The sequence below is a fragment of the Odocoileus virginianus genome, chromosome 11 (genome assembly GCF_023699985.2).
Source record: "Odocoileus virginianus isolate 20LAN1187 ecotype Illinois chromosome 11, Ovbor_1.2, whole genome shotgun sequence".
In the NCBI taxonomy this organism is placed as follows: domain Eukaryota; kingdom Metazoa; phylum Chordata; class Mammalia; order Artiodactyla; family Cervidae; genus Odocoileus; species Odocoileus virginianus.
In genome coordinates this window covers 11,371,935-11,390,604 of record NC_069684.1, presented here as the reverse complement: position 1 = coordinate 11,390,604, position 18,670 = coordinate 11,371,935, and the positions used below count along the sequence as shown (strand labels likewise).

The window sequence follows — 18,670 nt, the reverse complement described above, 5'->3', positions numbered from 1 at the left end:
AATTCTGCACAGGATGAATGATCACTAAGGTGCAAGGATGTGATTGACTTAAAGGAGCATCATTCAGCTAGAGAATGTGTAATCACTTGTTTGCTCTTCAGACTCAGAATAATCACCACTCAAATGAGAGCACAGATGTGAAAGGAAAATACCTTTACTCACTCTAAGGCAGGCAATGGGGCATCAGTAGTAGTGTTTCTTCCTAAAATTCAACAGCAGCTAGATTCTGTGTGTTCAACACTCAGATCAGCTAAATGAGCTCAACATAGGAGAGTAACTAGAATATAACCATCTAAGTTGCATTTTGCAACTTGTATTTTTTGCTCTAAAAACATCATTGAATCAAAGGGCATCTACATCTAGAGGTGTGACAAGAAAACTGACAAGACTGTATGCAAAGCTGGGTGCATCCCAGCAGGAGAAGGAAAGGTGAAAAGAAGAGGAAGGAGGGACCCCAGGAGGGAGGGGGACAATTGATGTTTATGTGTCTGTTCGTCTATCCATCATGTCCATAACTGGAGACATTTAAGTGAACACTAAACCCAGTGGAAAGATTAACATGCCTTTATTCTGGCATTAGCTCCGTAAATATTTGTTTCAAATAAAGAAACATTCAGCCAACCCCAGGACCCTGCAGGCTTATCATGCTATGGCTATGGCCAACCCAAGAATTTTAAAAGGCCAGAATTTAGAAAATGAATATCTGAAAATGAAGCTGTAGGCTGCCATCCATCAGCAATTAGTTTTCTGCACAGCTTACAGCCACTTAAGACTTGATTGGGTAGCTCATTACCAACAATGAGTTAAGCATACAAGGATACAGTCTCCCAGGCATCTCTCGCCACCAAACATGATTCGAAAAATTGGGCACTGGTCTGGAAACACACAGCAAAAATCCCTATAACCACAAGCCAGCATTAGAGCTTAGCAAGCAATTCCACCCAGAGCAACTCTGGTTTTAGAAGCAGCAAGGGAAGTGTCATTTCCTAGGGCCAGACAAAACACATTTCAGTTACTGTGTGGCATCTCGTGATCGCACCCATGAATGAAGCTTAATACGTCCCCTGCTGGCGTGAAGTCTATATGGTGAACCAGGGATGGATGCAAAGGATGTGTTTCTCCCTTTCCACCTCATCATTCTTGCCTGCCAGACCAGGTCCCTTAGAGGACCCCGTGTCATACAGGTCCCACGCGCAGGAAGGTCCCCAAGCAAGTGTCCCCTCATCTTGGCTGTCACATGATGGTTTATGATCATCTAACCCCACACTATGGGGCTGGCACTAGATGTTGGATGAGCAGCCTAGCTAAACCCTCCATTCACTTTGATACTAAATGTTAACTTTACCCTTGATTGGGCCATTAAATCACGTTTCCACTACTGATAATTTCTCATTGTGAGCGGCATATTAGTTTGCTAAACACGGACAAGGAACATTTCAGTACAACTGTCACATAATTTCAGCATCCAAAACCTATAAGCGCACTAAACTTGCTTGCACTTGCTTATAATTAGATACAGAAAGACACCCAGAGTGATAGACTAGAATAGGCTATAATTTTAAATGTGAAAAATCTCAAATGCCGTGTCCTTTGCTCATCACTTTCTATGCCTATGAGTGACAGCAAACAGTGGTCACACCAAAAAGTTCTAACAGTTATCAAGACCAAAGGGCCCTTATGGATTAGGCACAGGTCTAAGCACTTGACATACAATGCTTAATTTAAACCCTTCTGAAAAGGGAAGGGTTTTATTAGTCCTCATATGAAGATAAGGCGAGTCAGACTCAAAGGGTAAGTCATGGTCCCGAGGCCACACGGCAGGTTCGGATCTCAGTGCATCTAAAGCCACCATTTTACCACAAAGTTATACCACCTGTCAAACTGGGTATATTGTTTTTCTGATTCCAATCCCAATTCAAAATGTGAGAGCCAGCTAAGCCCTTTGAATTTTTGATATTATTCTCAAAAGAAGACACATACACACAAACATGCACTGAAGACTATTTCTAAATGAATTCCCTGGCCCCGTACTAGACACTTCCATGACTGCCCTCACTGGACACAGAAATTTATGAAATATTGAGCACAACATGACTGGCACTGAACTCAGCACAGCTCGAGTTCATGGTGGACAGCTCCTCGGCTGACAAACCAGACCCTGCAGGGACGCAGGAGTCTTCAGAAACACCTGCAAGAAATGTCCAGCTCGCTATGCAAAGCGTTTGGCCAGGCAAACCGTTTGAAAAGTGTTTGGACCCATTTAACCAGACGATCGCTTTTACAAAATGTTTCCACCAGGCAGCCAGTGGAGTCGCAGGAGAGTTCCTGGCTGAAAGGGAAGCTCAGAGAGGGAAGAGCTCGGTGCCAGTCTGCCTGTGGAAATGTTAGCAGAAGCATCTGTTGGTTGGTCCCCACTGGCCAAAAGGCAAACATTTGTTTTGCTGAAACAAACGCTTCCATTTAAAAACGTTTGCTGATGAAACCATCATCTGATATGAAGCTTTCCTCCACTCAGGCGGCTGGGGTTGTGGCTGCCTCTCTCCAGCAATATTACCCCTCTGAGGCTATAGCTGCTTTAACAACCCCTTCTTTGCCACTGACAGATGTTCTGATTCTAGAACCAATACACTTTGAAGCTGAGAGGATAAATACATTTAGACTTGTCTCACCTGGATAAATCACTGTTCCTTACAGAGAACTTAAAAAGAAAAAAATCTATACAATCTAACACGTAATTTTAGATATGTAAAAGACTTAATATTTTATATTTTATAAAATTATTTTTTAAAACTAGTGAAAAATAGTCTTCCCTGTGATATTTGATCGAGAAGAAACTTCTACTGTTCTGCTATGCTTCTTCATAAAATTATGATGCTGACTTATGGCTCTATTCAAATTGTTTCAGCCTATTAACTATCCCTAAGTGGTTTTTAATTAAGTCCTTTAAAATAAACTCCAAGCAACTAAAGAAATTCAGAGAGAACCAAATTAAGTACAGATAAAATCTATTGATAGAAGCAATATCAAGCTACTCCTTGTATCCTCGTCACTGGGAAACCTCATCCACCATTGTGTATCATGACCATGACTCTATGAAGACACCATCACCCACACCTGCACATGTTTAACATGAAGGTTAGTGTGTGACTGCTGAAGCCAGAGTAATACAATTTTTATTGCTTGATGCTTTTGTAACAATGTTAAAACTAGAAACCTTCTCTGTCAAAAAAGTTTTATTTAAGTCTATCACTTTGCACAAGGTTTTTGATACTTGATGATTCAAAAGCCAACCCTTGGAAAGAGGACTTAAATCATACCTTCTATCACCAACTTTGTTACTTCTCACTTAGAAAATCCCTTGCGGGACTTCCTTGGCGGCCCAGTGGTTAAGAGTCTGCCTGCACTGCAGGGGACACCGGTGCGATCCCTAGTCCAGAAATGCCCCACATGCCATGGGGCGACTGCCTGAGCCTGTGCTGCCACCACTGAGGCTGTGCGCCAGAGCCCCTGCTCCTGCAGGAAAAGCCACCGTCACCAGAGACAGCCCGTGCAGCGAAGACCCAGTGCAGCGAAAATTAAATACATTTTAAAAGAAAAAAGAAGAAAAGAGAAGAAAAGAAAATCCCTTGCTTTCTTCCATCCTTCCACCTCACAGGTGGTTTAAATATATCTTAAAATAATAAACAGTACTACCAAATGGTCTTACTACAAATCAGGTTTTCCTATAATTGCTGGATGCATATTAGTAAGTTACATCAGAATAAAAAGTGAAAAAAACCACTTATGTTCTATGTCACAGATTATATACAAAACACTTTGTAATACTTCTGGCAAATAAAAAAGAAAAACACTGCTGGAAAACGGTGCAGAAATTCTCTAACCCTGGCACTTCCTCATGCGCAGAAGCAAATAAATGCTCTCTGCTCCTCACCTCACTGTTTCTCCTCAGCTCGCTTTCCTTGGTCTGACTTGACTGTAAGGCCTGTTCAGTTCTGCTGAAATTTTGCTTAAACTCTTCCAATTTTTTTTCTAGCTGTTGCTTTACAGACATGACCTGCAAAGAGAAAACAAGGCAAAGCTTCATTTTTGTTTTTACTTTTCAAGTAGCTATTCACTCTTAAATAATAAAAAGGTCATGGAGTATAAGAACTGAAGCGATCTATTTTGGTTGAGACATACTATATATGTTATAGCTTAACATGGTCCTAGAAGCGAAACTTAAAATACCATCATGTTAACCCATGACATCACTTGGCAATAGAATATGTTGATGAATAATGCTGGGCTTGGGGAGGAAACCATGAAAGAAAAAAGTTAACCACAAGAAATAAAACTAAATAGTAATAAACAACTAAAATTTGTTTAAAAAAAAATGAGATGAGAAACAACAACAGCAAAAGATGGGAAAACAAACTGAGAGAACATCTGCAATAAATACAACAGAATAAAAATGACATTCCCAAAATACAACAGATAAAGCATATCTATGATTCAATGTACAAAAAAGCAAGCCCATTTAAAAATGAGCAAAAGACAGAAATTTTATACAAAAGATATAAATGGCAAGTCACCCTCTGAAAGAAATAACCTCAGTGTTAATCAAGAAAGTGTGAATTAAAACAATAACAACATCTTTCACTCTTTGGCAAAATTTTTAAAATCAGGACTGTCTGCTACTAGAAGGATGAAGGTAACAGGCCTCATACCTGGTGTCAGGTAAACTGCTACAGCTTTCCTGGAGGGCAGCTTGGAAGCACCCTGTCACACGTGATAAGATACATGCCCTAGAGGCCATCAATGTCACATGCAGGAAGTTGTCCTACAGAAACATCAGCCCCACACGTGTTTACCTGCCCAGTGATACTACCAATGGTACTATACAAACCATACATACCCATCAGTAGGGAACATAAATAAGCTACAAAACATCTGACAAGGACAAAGCTCAGACAGTTTTTCTTTTTTTAACAAAAGTTCAAACAAGCAAGAAAAAAAACAATTATACATCTGCAAATGTTGTTTTTTTAATCTTGGAGGACAGCCAATAAATAATTCATAAAAATTTATCCTGGCACAGGAGGATTCTGCTAGTACAGAAACCCAGGTGAGAGATGATGTATATTAGAGCACATAAATACAAATGCATGCAAATACACATATGCGTAGATATACACAAATACACTCAAGTGTACGTGGTGTGTGTGAATAAATAAAGGCACAGTCAGCAGAGTTTTAAGGGATTACTTTGACATATGAGAGGAAAGAGGAGTTGAAGATGATGGGAAGGTTTTGACCGAAGCAATGTGAAGAATGGAATTGCTCTTTACTGGGACAAGGAAGACGAAGCAAAGAACAAGTCTGCAAAAAGCTGGAGTTCCAGTGACAGCACGTTAAGTGTGAAATGCCTGTTAGACACGTGAGTGGGAATATCGGATGCACATCCCAAGTCTGAAGTTCAGACCAGACACCCAGGCTGGAGATTTAAACATGGGTATCATCATCACATGGAAGATTCAGAAAGCCATAAATCTGGATGAAATCATTTGTGCAGTGGGTATTAAAAGAGTAAATTATAATTTTCAGTGCTTTGACTGGGGTCATACTCACTTAGGAGAGCTCCTGTGTGGTGGCATGACCAAGAACCACTGGAATATCAGAGACGCCCACAGACCCTCAGATCTGAGATCCCCACTCCACGTCCCCTTTCTCTAAATGAGAACACCTAGACCCAGAGAGGTTCAGTTCGCTCTCCACTTTAATAACTAAAGAAAGTGAGGAAGGTTTTTTTCCTTTAAAGGAATCGTATTTCCACTGTGGTACAGAAATGACACGTTATTTTAAAACGTGGGGGAGGAGGTTACGGAGGAGGGAGAAGTAAGTGAGCACCCTACTTTATCCAGTTCAGCCTGCAGGATGCTGTGAGTGTTCTTGGCTTGCTGTAGCTCCTGGGTGAGCTTGGCTTTCATCTGAGTGCACTCCTGGTCCAGGGTCTGGAAGGAACGCTGTTGACGGGAGAGCTCCTAAAAAGTGAAAGACAAATGCATCCAACGGATGCTGGTTAACAAGGGAGAGCCCAGGGTGAGACCCAGACATCCTCCGTGCACTGCTCTTCTGAAAGAACAGGAGAGCATGGAGCCAGTCGGCATCTACTTGATGACCAACACAGGCAGCCTGAGCACCGGTCCCGGGCATCAGATCCTGGTCTCTGAGCGGAAGACGAAGCACTCCACCAGGAGAACACATGGAAACTGGCCCACTGGCACCTCATCCCCATCTTAAATGAATCACCTCTGTTCTGAGGTACCCAGGGACAAAAGGGTAGAGCTGAGAGCCAACCGATCACAACTCCACTGAGCAATCAACAGACTCAAAAATGGGGCTTAAAACATCAAACATCATACACCACTGACCATTGAGAATAAGAGTAAGTAGATGCCACCAATTACCATTGATAACCACACAGAGACCCCAGATTAACAATTCCAGTAACTCTCACTGAAAGACTACAGACCTACTTCCAGGCTAACTCACCTGAAACTGATACCAAGATTTATTAAAGTGCATCTTCAGCCCTAACTTGTCTGCCAACTTCTTCCCCCTAGACATTAATCACCTTTTTAATGTATTTGCCAACTCACAGACTTTATAAGCAGCTGGAAGGGCTTCCCCTGCAGACCAGTGGTTAAGACTCCACCTTCCAATGTGGACTAGGTGTAGATTCAATCACTGGTTGGAGAACTAATATTCCACATAGCACAGGGTATGGCCAAAAATTTAAAAAACAAATAAAACTTGTAAAAAAGTGAAAAAAAGAAAAAAAAAAAAACAAAAAACCAAACAGCTGTAGAATGTAATATAATTTCCCTTATGACACAGAGTGTTTGAAATAAGAAATACAATCCTTTTTTACTTGGTATCAAATTTCAAACAAATCAGAAAACAGATTAAAAAAAAAATTCTAAAGCCCTTCTCCAATCAAAAACTGAAAGATGGAATAGTATGAAGGAAAGTATAGTAACCTTTTCCACACACAGCATTTCCCCTCTAGTGGAACATCCCAAATGATGACAGACACTCCTCTTTTCAAATGATCAAACTAGGAAATGACTGCAAGAGTCTTCTGGACAAACTCCTCATGAATCCGTTTACCTTACCTCTTGGAATTCTTTTTCTTTTTCCTTGATTTTCTGTTCCAGAGAACATCTGGCACTTTCTGCATTTTGACGCTGACAACTCAAATCTTCAGTCAATTTTTTCAGTTTTTGTTCCAAAGCAGTACACTAACAAATTAAGACGTTCAGTACAAAACAAAAATTATTCTTGGAAAGAAGCAAACATTCTGAACTTTAGAAAACTTAGTCCCACGATCTGGCTCAAGTTTAACATTGTGTTTTGACTTTTTTATATCATACAAAGTTGGGGCTAAAACAATTAGCCAAATACCAATACTACAACTATTTTAGCACACATAAATTTATATTTGGGAAATATCAGCAAGGCTGTAAACCTGCATTAGGCTATTTAAATAAACTCTTCATAAGTTGTGCCATAAAAGTAATCAGTATGTCTGAATAGTCAGCCACCTAACATTTTGTCATACAGAAATGAGAGGTTAAAATGCAGTGATGTCGACCTGTGTAAATTAGAGGCTGCAAAATAACCAGAGGGTATCTACTATCCTCATACGTAGTCTGTTTCAAGCATAACAGATTTTGTGAGAAATTTTAAATATTAATATGCATCTTTCCACAATGCTCCCACTATGTCATGTTAAACGTTTGGAAGTTCACAGCACTCCAGAGAGTATCACAATGAGTTTTTAACCAAGCTGCCAAAGGCAACACAAAGAATGCTCATTTGCCTTTTTACATAGCCAGTTATCTTTTTTTCTAAATTGAACTATAGTTGATTTACAGTGTTGTGTTAAGTTTCAGCTATACAGCAAAGTGATTCAACTACACACACATGCACACACACACATATTCTTTTTCAGATTCTTTTCCATTATAGATTACTATAAGATATTGAATATAGTTCCCTGTGCTGTATTATTTATCCATTTTATATATAGTAGTGTGTATCTGTTAAGCCCAAATCCCCAATTTACCCCTCTCCCCACATTCCCCTTTAGTAACCATATATTTGTTTTCTATGTCTGTGAGTCTTTCTGTTTTGTAAATAGATTCATTTGTATGATTTTCTTAGATTCCACATACAAATGATATGTGATATTTGTCTTTGACTTACTTCTAATCTCTAGGTCCGTCCATGTTGCTGCAAATGGCATTATTTCATTTTTTTTAATACATAGCTAGTTTTCTTTAAAATAATTTTCAAAACATGAACTACATTGAAATTTAGGATGCTCTTTAAAATTAAATGTTCAAAGTGTTAAAACCCATTCCTCTAATTCTTCCCTGTGGTGTTCAAATCCTAGACCTGCCCTACAAAACAACTCTAAATTCCCAGGAAAGAACAAGAACAACTCACATTGCTGAGGGAGAATTCCTGGTCCAAAAGAAATGTACCCCAGTGTGGCAAATCTCTCCACTAATATATTTCTGAGACTCATTATAGACCCATTTAGAACTATTAGAAATTTAACAAAGAGGAAAAGAAAACACTATGTAAAATTTCCCATAAGACTTGACACCAGTGATTAACTAACCATAGATGAAAAGATAAAGCTGGTCTGATCTTGCAAATATCAGAACTTTCAAGATCCTGAATTTAAAAAGAAAAATATTGAGCCAGTAGTTTGAACTAATTCACTTCTTTGGACATTAAGATACCTCTGTCATTATCCTTATTCTTCTTGAATTTTACGAAACGGCAACCCACTCCAGTATTCTTGCCTGGAGACTCCCATGGACAGAGGAGCCTGGTGGGCTACAGTCCACGAGGTCGCAAAGAGTCGGACATGACTGAGCAACTTCACCATCATAAGGAAAAGTATGAAAGAAAATTATTTCTAACAATAATAAATATGAACTCAGCAAATATGTCAAGCTCCATGCTAGGCGCTGGGGATACAGCAGTAAGCAGCTAAGACAAAAATCACTGCCTAAATGATGGTCTAAAATTTTGACAATTCTCAGGGGGGGAAAAAAATCCATGCACAGCAGAATAAATGAATGAATCCTTGGCACCCTCTGCTGGCACTCCCTCAAACTGCAACCCACAAGATCTCACAATCTTTCTTACAAAGTATCTCACAATACTTTCTTATTGTACAAAGAGTTGGTTTAATAAAAAAGCCTTTGGGAGTAATTTATATTCAGGTTTTTTTTAAATGTTGGTATTTATGATGCACCATCCACATACAAGTACCTGGCCACTAGGTATCATGAATGCTCCATAATACTCTAAAAAAACGGTTCAAGGCTCTAGTCCTTTAACAGTACGTATATAGAGACCCTAGAGACTCAGTGGTCTGGGCCTGAGTTTTTAGCCATAAAATATGAAGCCTGAATTTGCTGCCCAGCCCCAACACTCTGTTTCTACATTAGTTCAAACCTTGCATCCCACATGGTGGGTAAATACTTGGAAAAGAAGCATACTAGAAACAGCATATGTTTACTGAAGTACGTGGTTGATTTTGGCTAAATTAGCTCCATTTTATTTAATAGGTAATTCTAAAGGTAGATCAGGGAATAGCATAAACAAAGAATAATTTGATTTCAGCAACATATTGGACAAGGTCATACTATCTTTAGAGACAAGATGGAGAAAGGTAGACTGAATTTTTATTTAGTTTATAAAATAAACTAGTTTTATAGTTTATAGTTTATGAGAAAAAAATGGAACCCAGAAAGCACTGAATAAATGAGTCTTAAGAACCTGGTGGGAAGTCTCTAATAGAAAGAGAGCAAAAGCTATGTTCTCAGCACTGTCCTATTCAAAAATTTTAATTCATGATCTGGTAAGTGACCTCATGATATATATTAGAGAGAAGGATCTGGTGATCCTGTCACACCAAAAGCAACATGTAAAAGTCAGTTGCTCAGTATCTTTGCGAACCCATAGACTGTAGACCGCCAGGCTCGTCTGTCCATGGAATTCTCCAGGTAAGAATTCTGGAGTGGGTAGGCATTCCCTTCTCCAGGGGATCTTCCAGATCCAGGGATTGAACTTGGATTTCCTGCACTACAGGCAGATTCTTTACCGTCTGCGCCACCAGGGAAGCCCTCAACATATAAAAGGATAAGTATAATGCTCATACAAAAAAAGCCTGAGTTGGCAGAAATGAAAATGAAAATGAACTAAATTGACTAGGAACTCGATATAACAATAACGACTATTATAAGTTCACCATATGCCAGGCACTATGCTAAAGCCTTGAGAAAAATCATCACAAACTTTATAGCAATCCTATGAGAAAGGCATTATTACTAACATCATTTTATTGATTAGGCAACTGAAGATCAGAAGTTAATTAAATAGCTCCAAAGTAACACAATTGGGATGCAATAGAACCAGGGCTTGAATCCAAGTCTAACTTAGAAAACCAAATTACAAACCCATACCGCACAAAGACAGTAAATATACAGATCAAGGGAGATCATGTTTCGTCACACATCTAATCCATAATTGTTGAGAATTTTTCTGTGGAAACCACTGCACTAGAGGAATTCTAAAAATGAACTGGGACTACCAACTCCAGGAAGATGGAAAAGATGAACATTTCAAGAACAATCCAAAACCCACATATTTTATTAAAACAAACATAAGAAAGTTCTGAAAAGAGAGAAGAAAGAAGATTAACAAGAAACTTTGGGACCCAAGGAAAAGCATAATAGTAATGAAAGAAAAAACTGTTAACCCAGAATCTTATACCCTGCTGAAATATCTTCCAAGAATAAAGACATTCCCAGACAAAAGAAAATTTAGAGGATTTGTTGCTACACTAAAAGAATGGTTAAAGGATGTTCTTTAAAAAGAAAGGAAATGATGAAAGAAGGAAATTTGGAAGAAAAATAAGAATATTTCTATATATAATAAATGTATATACAATAGGTTTTCCTTTTCTTCAGTTTTCTAAATTATGTTTGACAAATAAAGCAAAAATGTAACACTACCTGATGTGGTTCTAAATGTCTATATAAAAAATGCTCAAGAAAATTATACTATAAATAGAGGATGGTAAAAGGACAAAAAGAGAAGTAAACTTGCAATAATTTATTAGAGTTGATAGAATGACAACACCAATAAACTGATAAATTGGATGTATACATACATCATCTGCTGCTGCTGCTAAGTCGCTTCAGTCATGTCCAACTCTGTGCAACCCCAGAGATGGCAGCTCACCAGGCTCCGCCATCCCTGGGATTCTCCAGGCAAGAACACTGGAGTGGGCTGCCATTTCCTTCTTCAGTGCATGAAAGTGAAAAGTGAAAGTGAAGTCGCTCAGTCATGTCCGACTCTTAGAGACCCAGTGGACTGCAGCCCACCAGGCTCCTCCGTCAATGGGATTTTCCAGGCAAGAGTACTGGAGTGGGTTGCCATTGCTAGAACAATCATAAAAGCCCTACAAAGAAATATACTCAAACTATTGATAATTCAAAATGAAATTCTAAAAAGTGTTCAAGTAAACCTACGGGAAGGCAGAAAAAATGAAAACAGCCAAATGGGAAATGAAAGAAATAAAAAATAAGATGTAAAACTAAGTCATGATATATCAATAATTACATTGACTATAAATGGTCTTAAAACACTAATTAATAGAGAGAGTTTCTAAAAGGGAATAAAAGAGTGGATTAAAAAATATGACCCAACTATGTGCTGTCTACACAAAACTAACATTAGGCTATTTTTTTAATTCATAGTAAGGTCATATTTTTTAACTTAACAGTATAGATAGGCTGAAAGTAAAAAGACAGAAAGATATACATCATGACACTTTAACCAAAGGAAAGCTGGAGAGGTTACATTACTACCAGATAAAATAGACTTCAGAATGGGAAAAAAAAAAAGAAAATTATCAGAGACACTAAGGGATATTACATGATAAAGGTCGATCCAAAAGAGGACATAACAATCCTAAATGTGTATGGACCAAACTACAGAACTGCAAGATAAGTGAAGCAAAAATTTATAAAACTGAAAGGAGAAATAGACAATCATGGGAGACTGCAATACCCTTCCCTCAACAATTGCTAGAAGCAATTAGACAGGAAATCAGAAAAGATAAAGAGGAACTCAACAAAGAACATTAATCAACAGGAGCTAATGACACTTTTAGAATATTGCTCTCAACAACGGAATATACATTTTTTCCCCAAGTGCCTGTGAAATATATAATAAGACAGACCATATCCTAGATGATAAAAGAAACCCCAAGAAATCTAAAAGGACTGAAATCATATAATATGTTATCTGACAGCAATGGAGTCAAACAATAAATCAAAAACAAAAAGAAAAATCTCCAAATACTTGGAAACTAAATTTCTGAATAATCCACGAGACGTATCAAAGTTTGAAGGGCACAGTTAAAGTAGTACGGGAAGGGAAATTCACAGCATTAAACGTCTGCGTTAGAAAAGAAGTCAAGTCTCCAGTCACTAAATTAAGCGCCCCACCTCAACAACCTAGAAAAAGAAGAGCAAAATAAACTCAAAGCAAGCAGAAGAAAATAACCGAGGGGAGAAAACAAAAGCAAAAAAAAAAAAAATCACTGAAACTGAAAACAGGAAATAATAGAGAAAATCAATGAATTAAAGAGCTGACTCTTTGGTAAGATCAATAAAAGAGCCATAAAGCTGACAAAACTCCTAGCAATACTGACAAAGAGAAAAACAAAGGAAGACACATATATCAGAAATGAACAGGGAATAAGCCTGACCTATAGTCATCAAAAGAATAAGGAAATACTGTGAACCCCACATACATAAATTTGACAATTTAGATGAAAGTTACTCTAAAATCACAAACTAACCCACCTCATCCAATGTGAAATAATTTTAATGGTTGTCACTATTTTAAAAATTGAATTTGTAATTTTAAAACTCCCAAAAAGAAATCTTAAGGCCCAGGTAGTTTCACGGAGAATTCTACCAAATGTTATGAAGAAGAAATAACACCAATTCTACACAATAGTTCCCAAAAAATCAGGAGGGAACACTTCCCAATTCATTTTATGAAGCTAAAACTACCTCTGATACAAATACCAGACAAAGACAGTACAAAAAGAGAAAACAGCTGACCAATATCCGTCATAAATATAGACACAAGAATCCTTAACAAATTATTAGTAAATAAAATTCAGAAATACATAAAATCAATTCATTTTTCTCTACATTTGTCTCCATAGAGTGCACTATCAATGTGCCTGGTACATTTACGTTATATCCCCCATTGGGATGAAGCTCCATAAGGGCAGCGCTTTTTGTCTATTTATTCACTGCCACTGCCGCACCTCAGGTCTAGAACAGTGCCTGACATACAGCAGACTATCAATAAATATTTGTCAAATGAGTCAGTAAATGACTCAAATTGAGTCCAGAAACAGATTCACAGATTTAGAGAATAAACTAATAGTTGCTGGGGGGGAAGGATGGGTGAAGGGATAGTTAGGAAGTTTCGGATGGACATGTAGACACTGCCACATTGAACATGGATAACCAACAAGGACACACTGTATGGCCCAGGGAACTCTACTCAATGACATGTGGCAGCCTGGATGGGAGGGGAGTCTGGGGGTGAATGGATGCGTGTATACGTATGGCTGAGTCCCTTTGCTGTCCACCTAAAACCATCACAACACTGCTATCAGCTATACTCCAATACAAAATAAAAAACTTGAAAAAAGGTCAAATGGCAGAAGGGTATATACTGGTTTCCATGAGTGGATCAATTCAACCTATCACATGTCCTAAACCTCTTTCAAAGCTCCGTGACCTTACGTGCCTCTTCTGTGTATAAGGCACCTGTCAGACGCTGTATGCACGTTTACTCTTCACCACCCTCTGAGGTGTAAACGACATCAGCGACCTGTGAAGTCCCCCAGCTAAAAAATGTGCAGTCCAGGTTTGACCCAGATCTATCAAATTCTAAAAGAACTTACTGTTCAACTGCAATCAATACTGCCTAGTATACATTAATAAGGTTCATTACTAATATTTATTTGACAAGTCTAAGCATACTCTTTCCAAATAATTGTATGAAAAAAATGCAGATTTTTCAATAACTCGTGAAAAGTTGAGTACCTTGGTTGATGCCTGGTCATACTGTGAAGTTGTTCTCACCAGTTCATCCCGGCTTTTGTTCAAAACTTTCTCTTTTTCATTTAATTCCACTTTTGCTTTCTCCAGTTGGAGTTGGAGTTCTTGAAGTTTATTCACTTGGCCTCTCATTTCTTTTTCTTGTCCTTGCAGACGTAGTTCAAACTCAGTAATCTTGCTCCTTAGTTCTTAAATCAAACAAAACCCACACTTCAATTAACGTGTATTTTTCACAAACAAATTTACAACTAAACTCAGAATGTATCACTGCTACTACACTCTGAAATCTTTGGTGAGTCAAATATAAATCAATTCACATTAAACAAAGAAGCTATTTTAATTGGATTTAATTTCAATATTTAGTCTTTATTGTTATTTTTATTCAAAAATCCTATAAAAAGCAGAAGACAAATTTTGTTTTCACAGTAAACTTGTGGCAGGGGGAATGCTTTTCTAAAATCATGAATAGTATCTTATTGAGAAAACTGCAAAAAGTGTATCACATATAATACCCTGTGTTAAAATTACCACTTGGTTTTATACACCCACAAATATTTGTTTTGTACCCATATCAATGCAAGTGAGTGCTAAGCAGTGAAAAATTCACCCTCCTGTATTCTCTAGCGGCTTTACTGCCAGTAAAGAGCAAGACAGTGTGAACCCCCTCTTCTGCCAAAATTAACAATAACTTTTTTTCATTTTTTTTCTCCCTGCATATACACAACATTGGTTCCAAAGGCACTGGCCATGTGATAGCTCTCACCAGTGCACGCTGATGGTGATTTTCAATCTATCACAGCACTGGAAATTATCATAGTCTGCAGAGCAGATTCCAAAACACCACCTGGCGCCCTTGGCTGTCAGCAGCAGCGCGGTGCGGCAGCCAAGGTTACAGGTTTGCCCCCATATGGACAGCCTGGCAGCACACAGGAAAGCCGTTCTGCAGACACATGCCACACCTCTGGCCAAAACCAGCTTGTTCATGGGCCACACAAGGAGCCAGGTGAGAAGCGCAGGGAATGTCAACAGTGACCACTTCTCCCTGCTTCGGACAGTCAAAGCCACGCACCCTACATTTGAAGTCTTCACGGCATCAGCTTTTTAGTAAAATAAAGGTATCTTTCCAAATGGTGATAGCTTTTTTCATTATCCCAAAGACACTATTTCATATCACCAGGCTGGGATGTTGACCACGGATGGGACTAACAAAACACAGTACCACTTTCTAGGATTAAAAGTGTCTGGAGTCATGTCTGAAATTATCTCAGGAAAATTTAACTCAAAAGTTACCTTGGTTCTGTGCTTTTAACTGATCCAAAAGATGAGAGTTGCTAGAATTATCACAGAAACTGCTATTAGTATCTGTTTTCCCTATTTGCAAAGTTGATCTACTCGGAGTCACTTCGTGTTCCCCAGAAAAATGAGATGCAGAGAAATCTCTCCTAACTGGAGTTTTTAGAGTGCTGGATGAAAGACGGCTTGGAGTTTTTTCTTGTTGCCATGAGAACACAGATGAAGAAGCCTGATGTCGGGCGATGTCCCGGTGATTCATGGTGCTTTGGGGAATAGCCTGGCTTGCTTTCTGTAAAAACAGAAGCTCTTTAGAGCCCTTTAGAAGTCACAATATTTAAGACTACGTACTAGACTCATAGACATAAACATGCTCATGAAAGAGGAAAGTGGTGGTGGGGGAAAGACTACTACATATAATATAGATAAACAAGATCTTACACACAGGGAACTATATTCAATATCTTGCAATAAACTATAACAGAAAAGAATATGAAAAAGTATGTGTGTGTATATATATATTTATATATAGAAAACTGAATCACCTTGCCATACACCTGAAACTAATACAAGACTGTAAATCAGCTACACTACAATGAAAATTTTAAAAAAGACTACGTACTTATTTTCTAATAGAACATAAAGCCATGCCAAGAAGGTATTCAATAGCACTTCCACTGTGTACCAGAAAAGAACATTCATCATGTCAGGGGAACCACTGACTCCCATTACCCAGTGAAATGTTCTAACGGTCAGACTTAGCACTGAAGGGTGAAGCCAGCACCAGCTGAGGGTCAATCTACTTTAACTGGGCTCAGCTTTTGTATTTATCCTGCATCCCTCATATACTTCATAGAAACACATGTGAGTACTCACTGCCATTTTGAATTCTGAAATATGATTTTCCTTTGCCCATCCTTGGTTACTTCCCCCTATAGCTTTGAACACAGAGACTCAAAATTCAGTACTAACCAAAGAACTCTTATAAGAATTTCATATGCCACCATACCGTTTCCCCCCAAAAAATGTCCTAAGAGGCACTTTGTATTATATAAAACACATTTGTGGATTTTCTGCTGTTTAGAATCCTTTTTGTTCTTCTATCTCCATTCTAACAAACATCAAGTTGCAGCTACAGTAGCTGAGTTAAATTTTTTATAGCAAGGGCTTTTCTCACCACGGGGAGAGGTTTAATGTTTTTGGAGACTCACAGTCCTCCACAAAATAACTCTGGCAACAGATGTCAGGGCCAGAATTGATACCAATGTGAAATGGGTAACAAAGCAAATGATATTTCCAAGACAATCAGAAGTTTATGGTTTCATTTTTATTCATGTTGAAAAGCAATGACTTTGCTATGTACCAAAACTCTGGTGATCTCAAAACAAGGGTTAAAGGCTTAAAAAAAATTAAAATTGCTAAAACTCTTAACAGGTACTTTTTGATCCTCACTACATAAGGCATCTATTTATACATTCAGCCTTAACCTGTCTGCTAAGTTGGGCCATCTCACCAAGTTCATATGCTGAGTGGGATTGTGCCATTCAGTACCAAACTGGAATTTTTTTTTCTTGAAATTTTTTTTTAAAAAAACAATACCATGTGAGCAGAAACGAGAAAGGTATATTCTACAGATACCAGGTATTTTCAGGGTCAGTCCTGTAACTAAAAGCTGGGGTTCCCAAAACATGCATTTTGTTTATTTTATTGATGTTAGGCAAATCTTTCACCCACCTCTCTCAGCCTTTTTCTCCCCTACCAAATTGGAGTTTAAATCTCTTGTCAGCTACTTATTTAAAAGAACTAGAGAGGTTATGTTGACAACCTTCTCACCTGAAATAAACATTTCATTAATAATGATCCCCAAACCTCTCATCCCTGGTAGCAATCACCAAATTCCATCAGAAGGTCTGAATAGGAAGCAATTGCCTCCAGGTGCCAAAGTCAGCCAGGAATAACTCTGGTCCCACCCTCTCCAAACATATTCTTTATCATAAGATCTTAACAGAGAAACAAGTATGTTTCCACAGTTTCTAGGGAATTTGGGGCCTATTTGATATTTAGGGATAAAGTCATCTGCCCAATCCATTGTACTCCACACTTAACCTATTTTTAAACTTAAAAATCATAACCAATGAGCCAGGAAGTCTGTTTTCTCGGTGTAAGAAAAACGGGTCAGCCTTATGTAGAGCAGATTTTTCTATCCTTGCTCCATCCTACTTATAGCAAAGTAGTTCTTCAACTGCATACTCCATTAAAAGGCCCATAATTAACTTACCTTTGCCTGCAAGGCTTTTACCTCTGCCTCTAATCTTTGTCGTTCTTCAACTTCTTTATTATATTTTTCTTTTAGATCTTCATATTTGGAACCTAAACACAGACAATGAGATAGTTTCAGTCTGATCACTGATTTTGCAAAGAATCATTATGATAGTCTAGAAATGAGTATCTTCGTACATCAGATAGAAAGAATATTTTGGTTAAGGCAACCAATACCGATCAAATTACTCAAGTATCACAATGCATGGAAACACAGGCATTTTGAATATTCCAAAAGTGAATTATTTTAAAAAATACCATAGACGCATAAAGGGAAAAGCTTAAAGGCTGACTGATGGCACAACATATTTCAACAGATACACAAATATATATCTAACTAATGGCTGCTTTTTGTTGTTGTTTTTAATGCTTAAATTAGAAGCTGAATTCAAGGTTGAATGATTTCATTTCTTGGGCAGAATTAAAAATCTCAACAAAAGAGCTATTTATACAAAGGGAAAAGAATCCTTACCGCTATAATACTGGCTTGGTGTGAGCGGAGTTGCAAAAATTTTTTGTGGTGTAAGGCATGAATTCAGAGAGACATCCGCAGATTGTGCAGCTTGCTGGCTTCTTTCAAGTTCAGATTTACACCTGTGAGAAAATGACCCGAGAGGGTGCCACACCAGAGTCACAGCTGCAGAACACCAAACCATACATTCCCAGAGAGCAACAAACTGACAAAATTACCCACCCTCTAAGAATTCCTACCAATGCATTTGGCCAACAGACACTTCCTCAGAACTAACTTGCGAGACAGTCCTTTGTCTCCAAAGGAACTCAAAAAACAGAAATACAAGCCAGCCAATTACATTGTAATAAAGGCTATAATGAAGATCTGT

The 18,670-nt window shown here is 38.2% G+C and overlaps 1 protein-coding gene across 1 annotated transcript in view; it reads right to left on the bottom strand.

The window, feature by feature from the left end:
• Positions 1-18,670, bottom strand: part of CENPF (centromere protein F) — a 61,650-nt gene that overhangs the window by 32,663 nt on the left and 10,317 nt on the right. The window contains exons 4-10 of the mRNA XM_020899297.2: positions 18,301-18,422; positions 17,788-17,879; positions 15,510-15,801; positions 14,205-14,407; positions 7,155-7,280; positions 5,892-6,020; positions 3,932-4,054 (exon numbers count right to left, since the gene is read on the bottom strand). Of these exons, the coding sequence (XP_020754956.2) occupies positions 3,932-4,054; positions 5,892-6,020; positions 7,155-7,280; positions 14,205-14,407; positions 15,510-15,801; positions 17,788-17,879; positions 18,301-18,422 (1,087 nt within the window). The remainder of the gene's footprint in view (positions 1-3,931; positions 4,055-5,891; positions 6,021-7,154; positions 7,281-14,204; positions 14,408-15,509; positions 15,802-17,787; positions 17,880-18,300; positions 18,423-18,670) is intronic.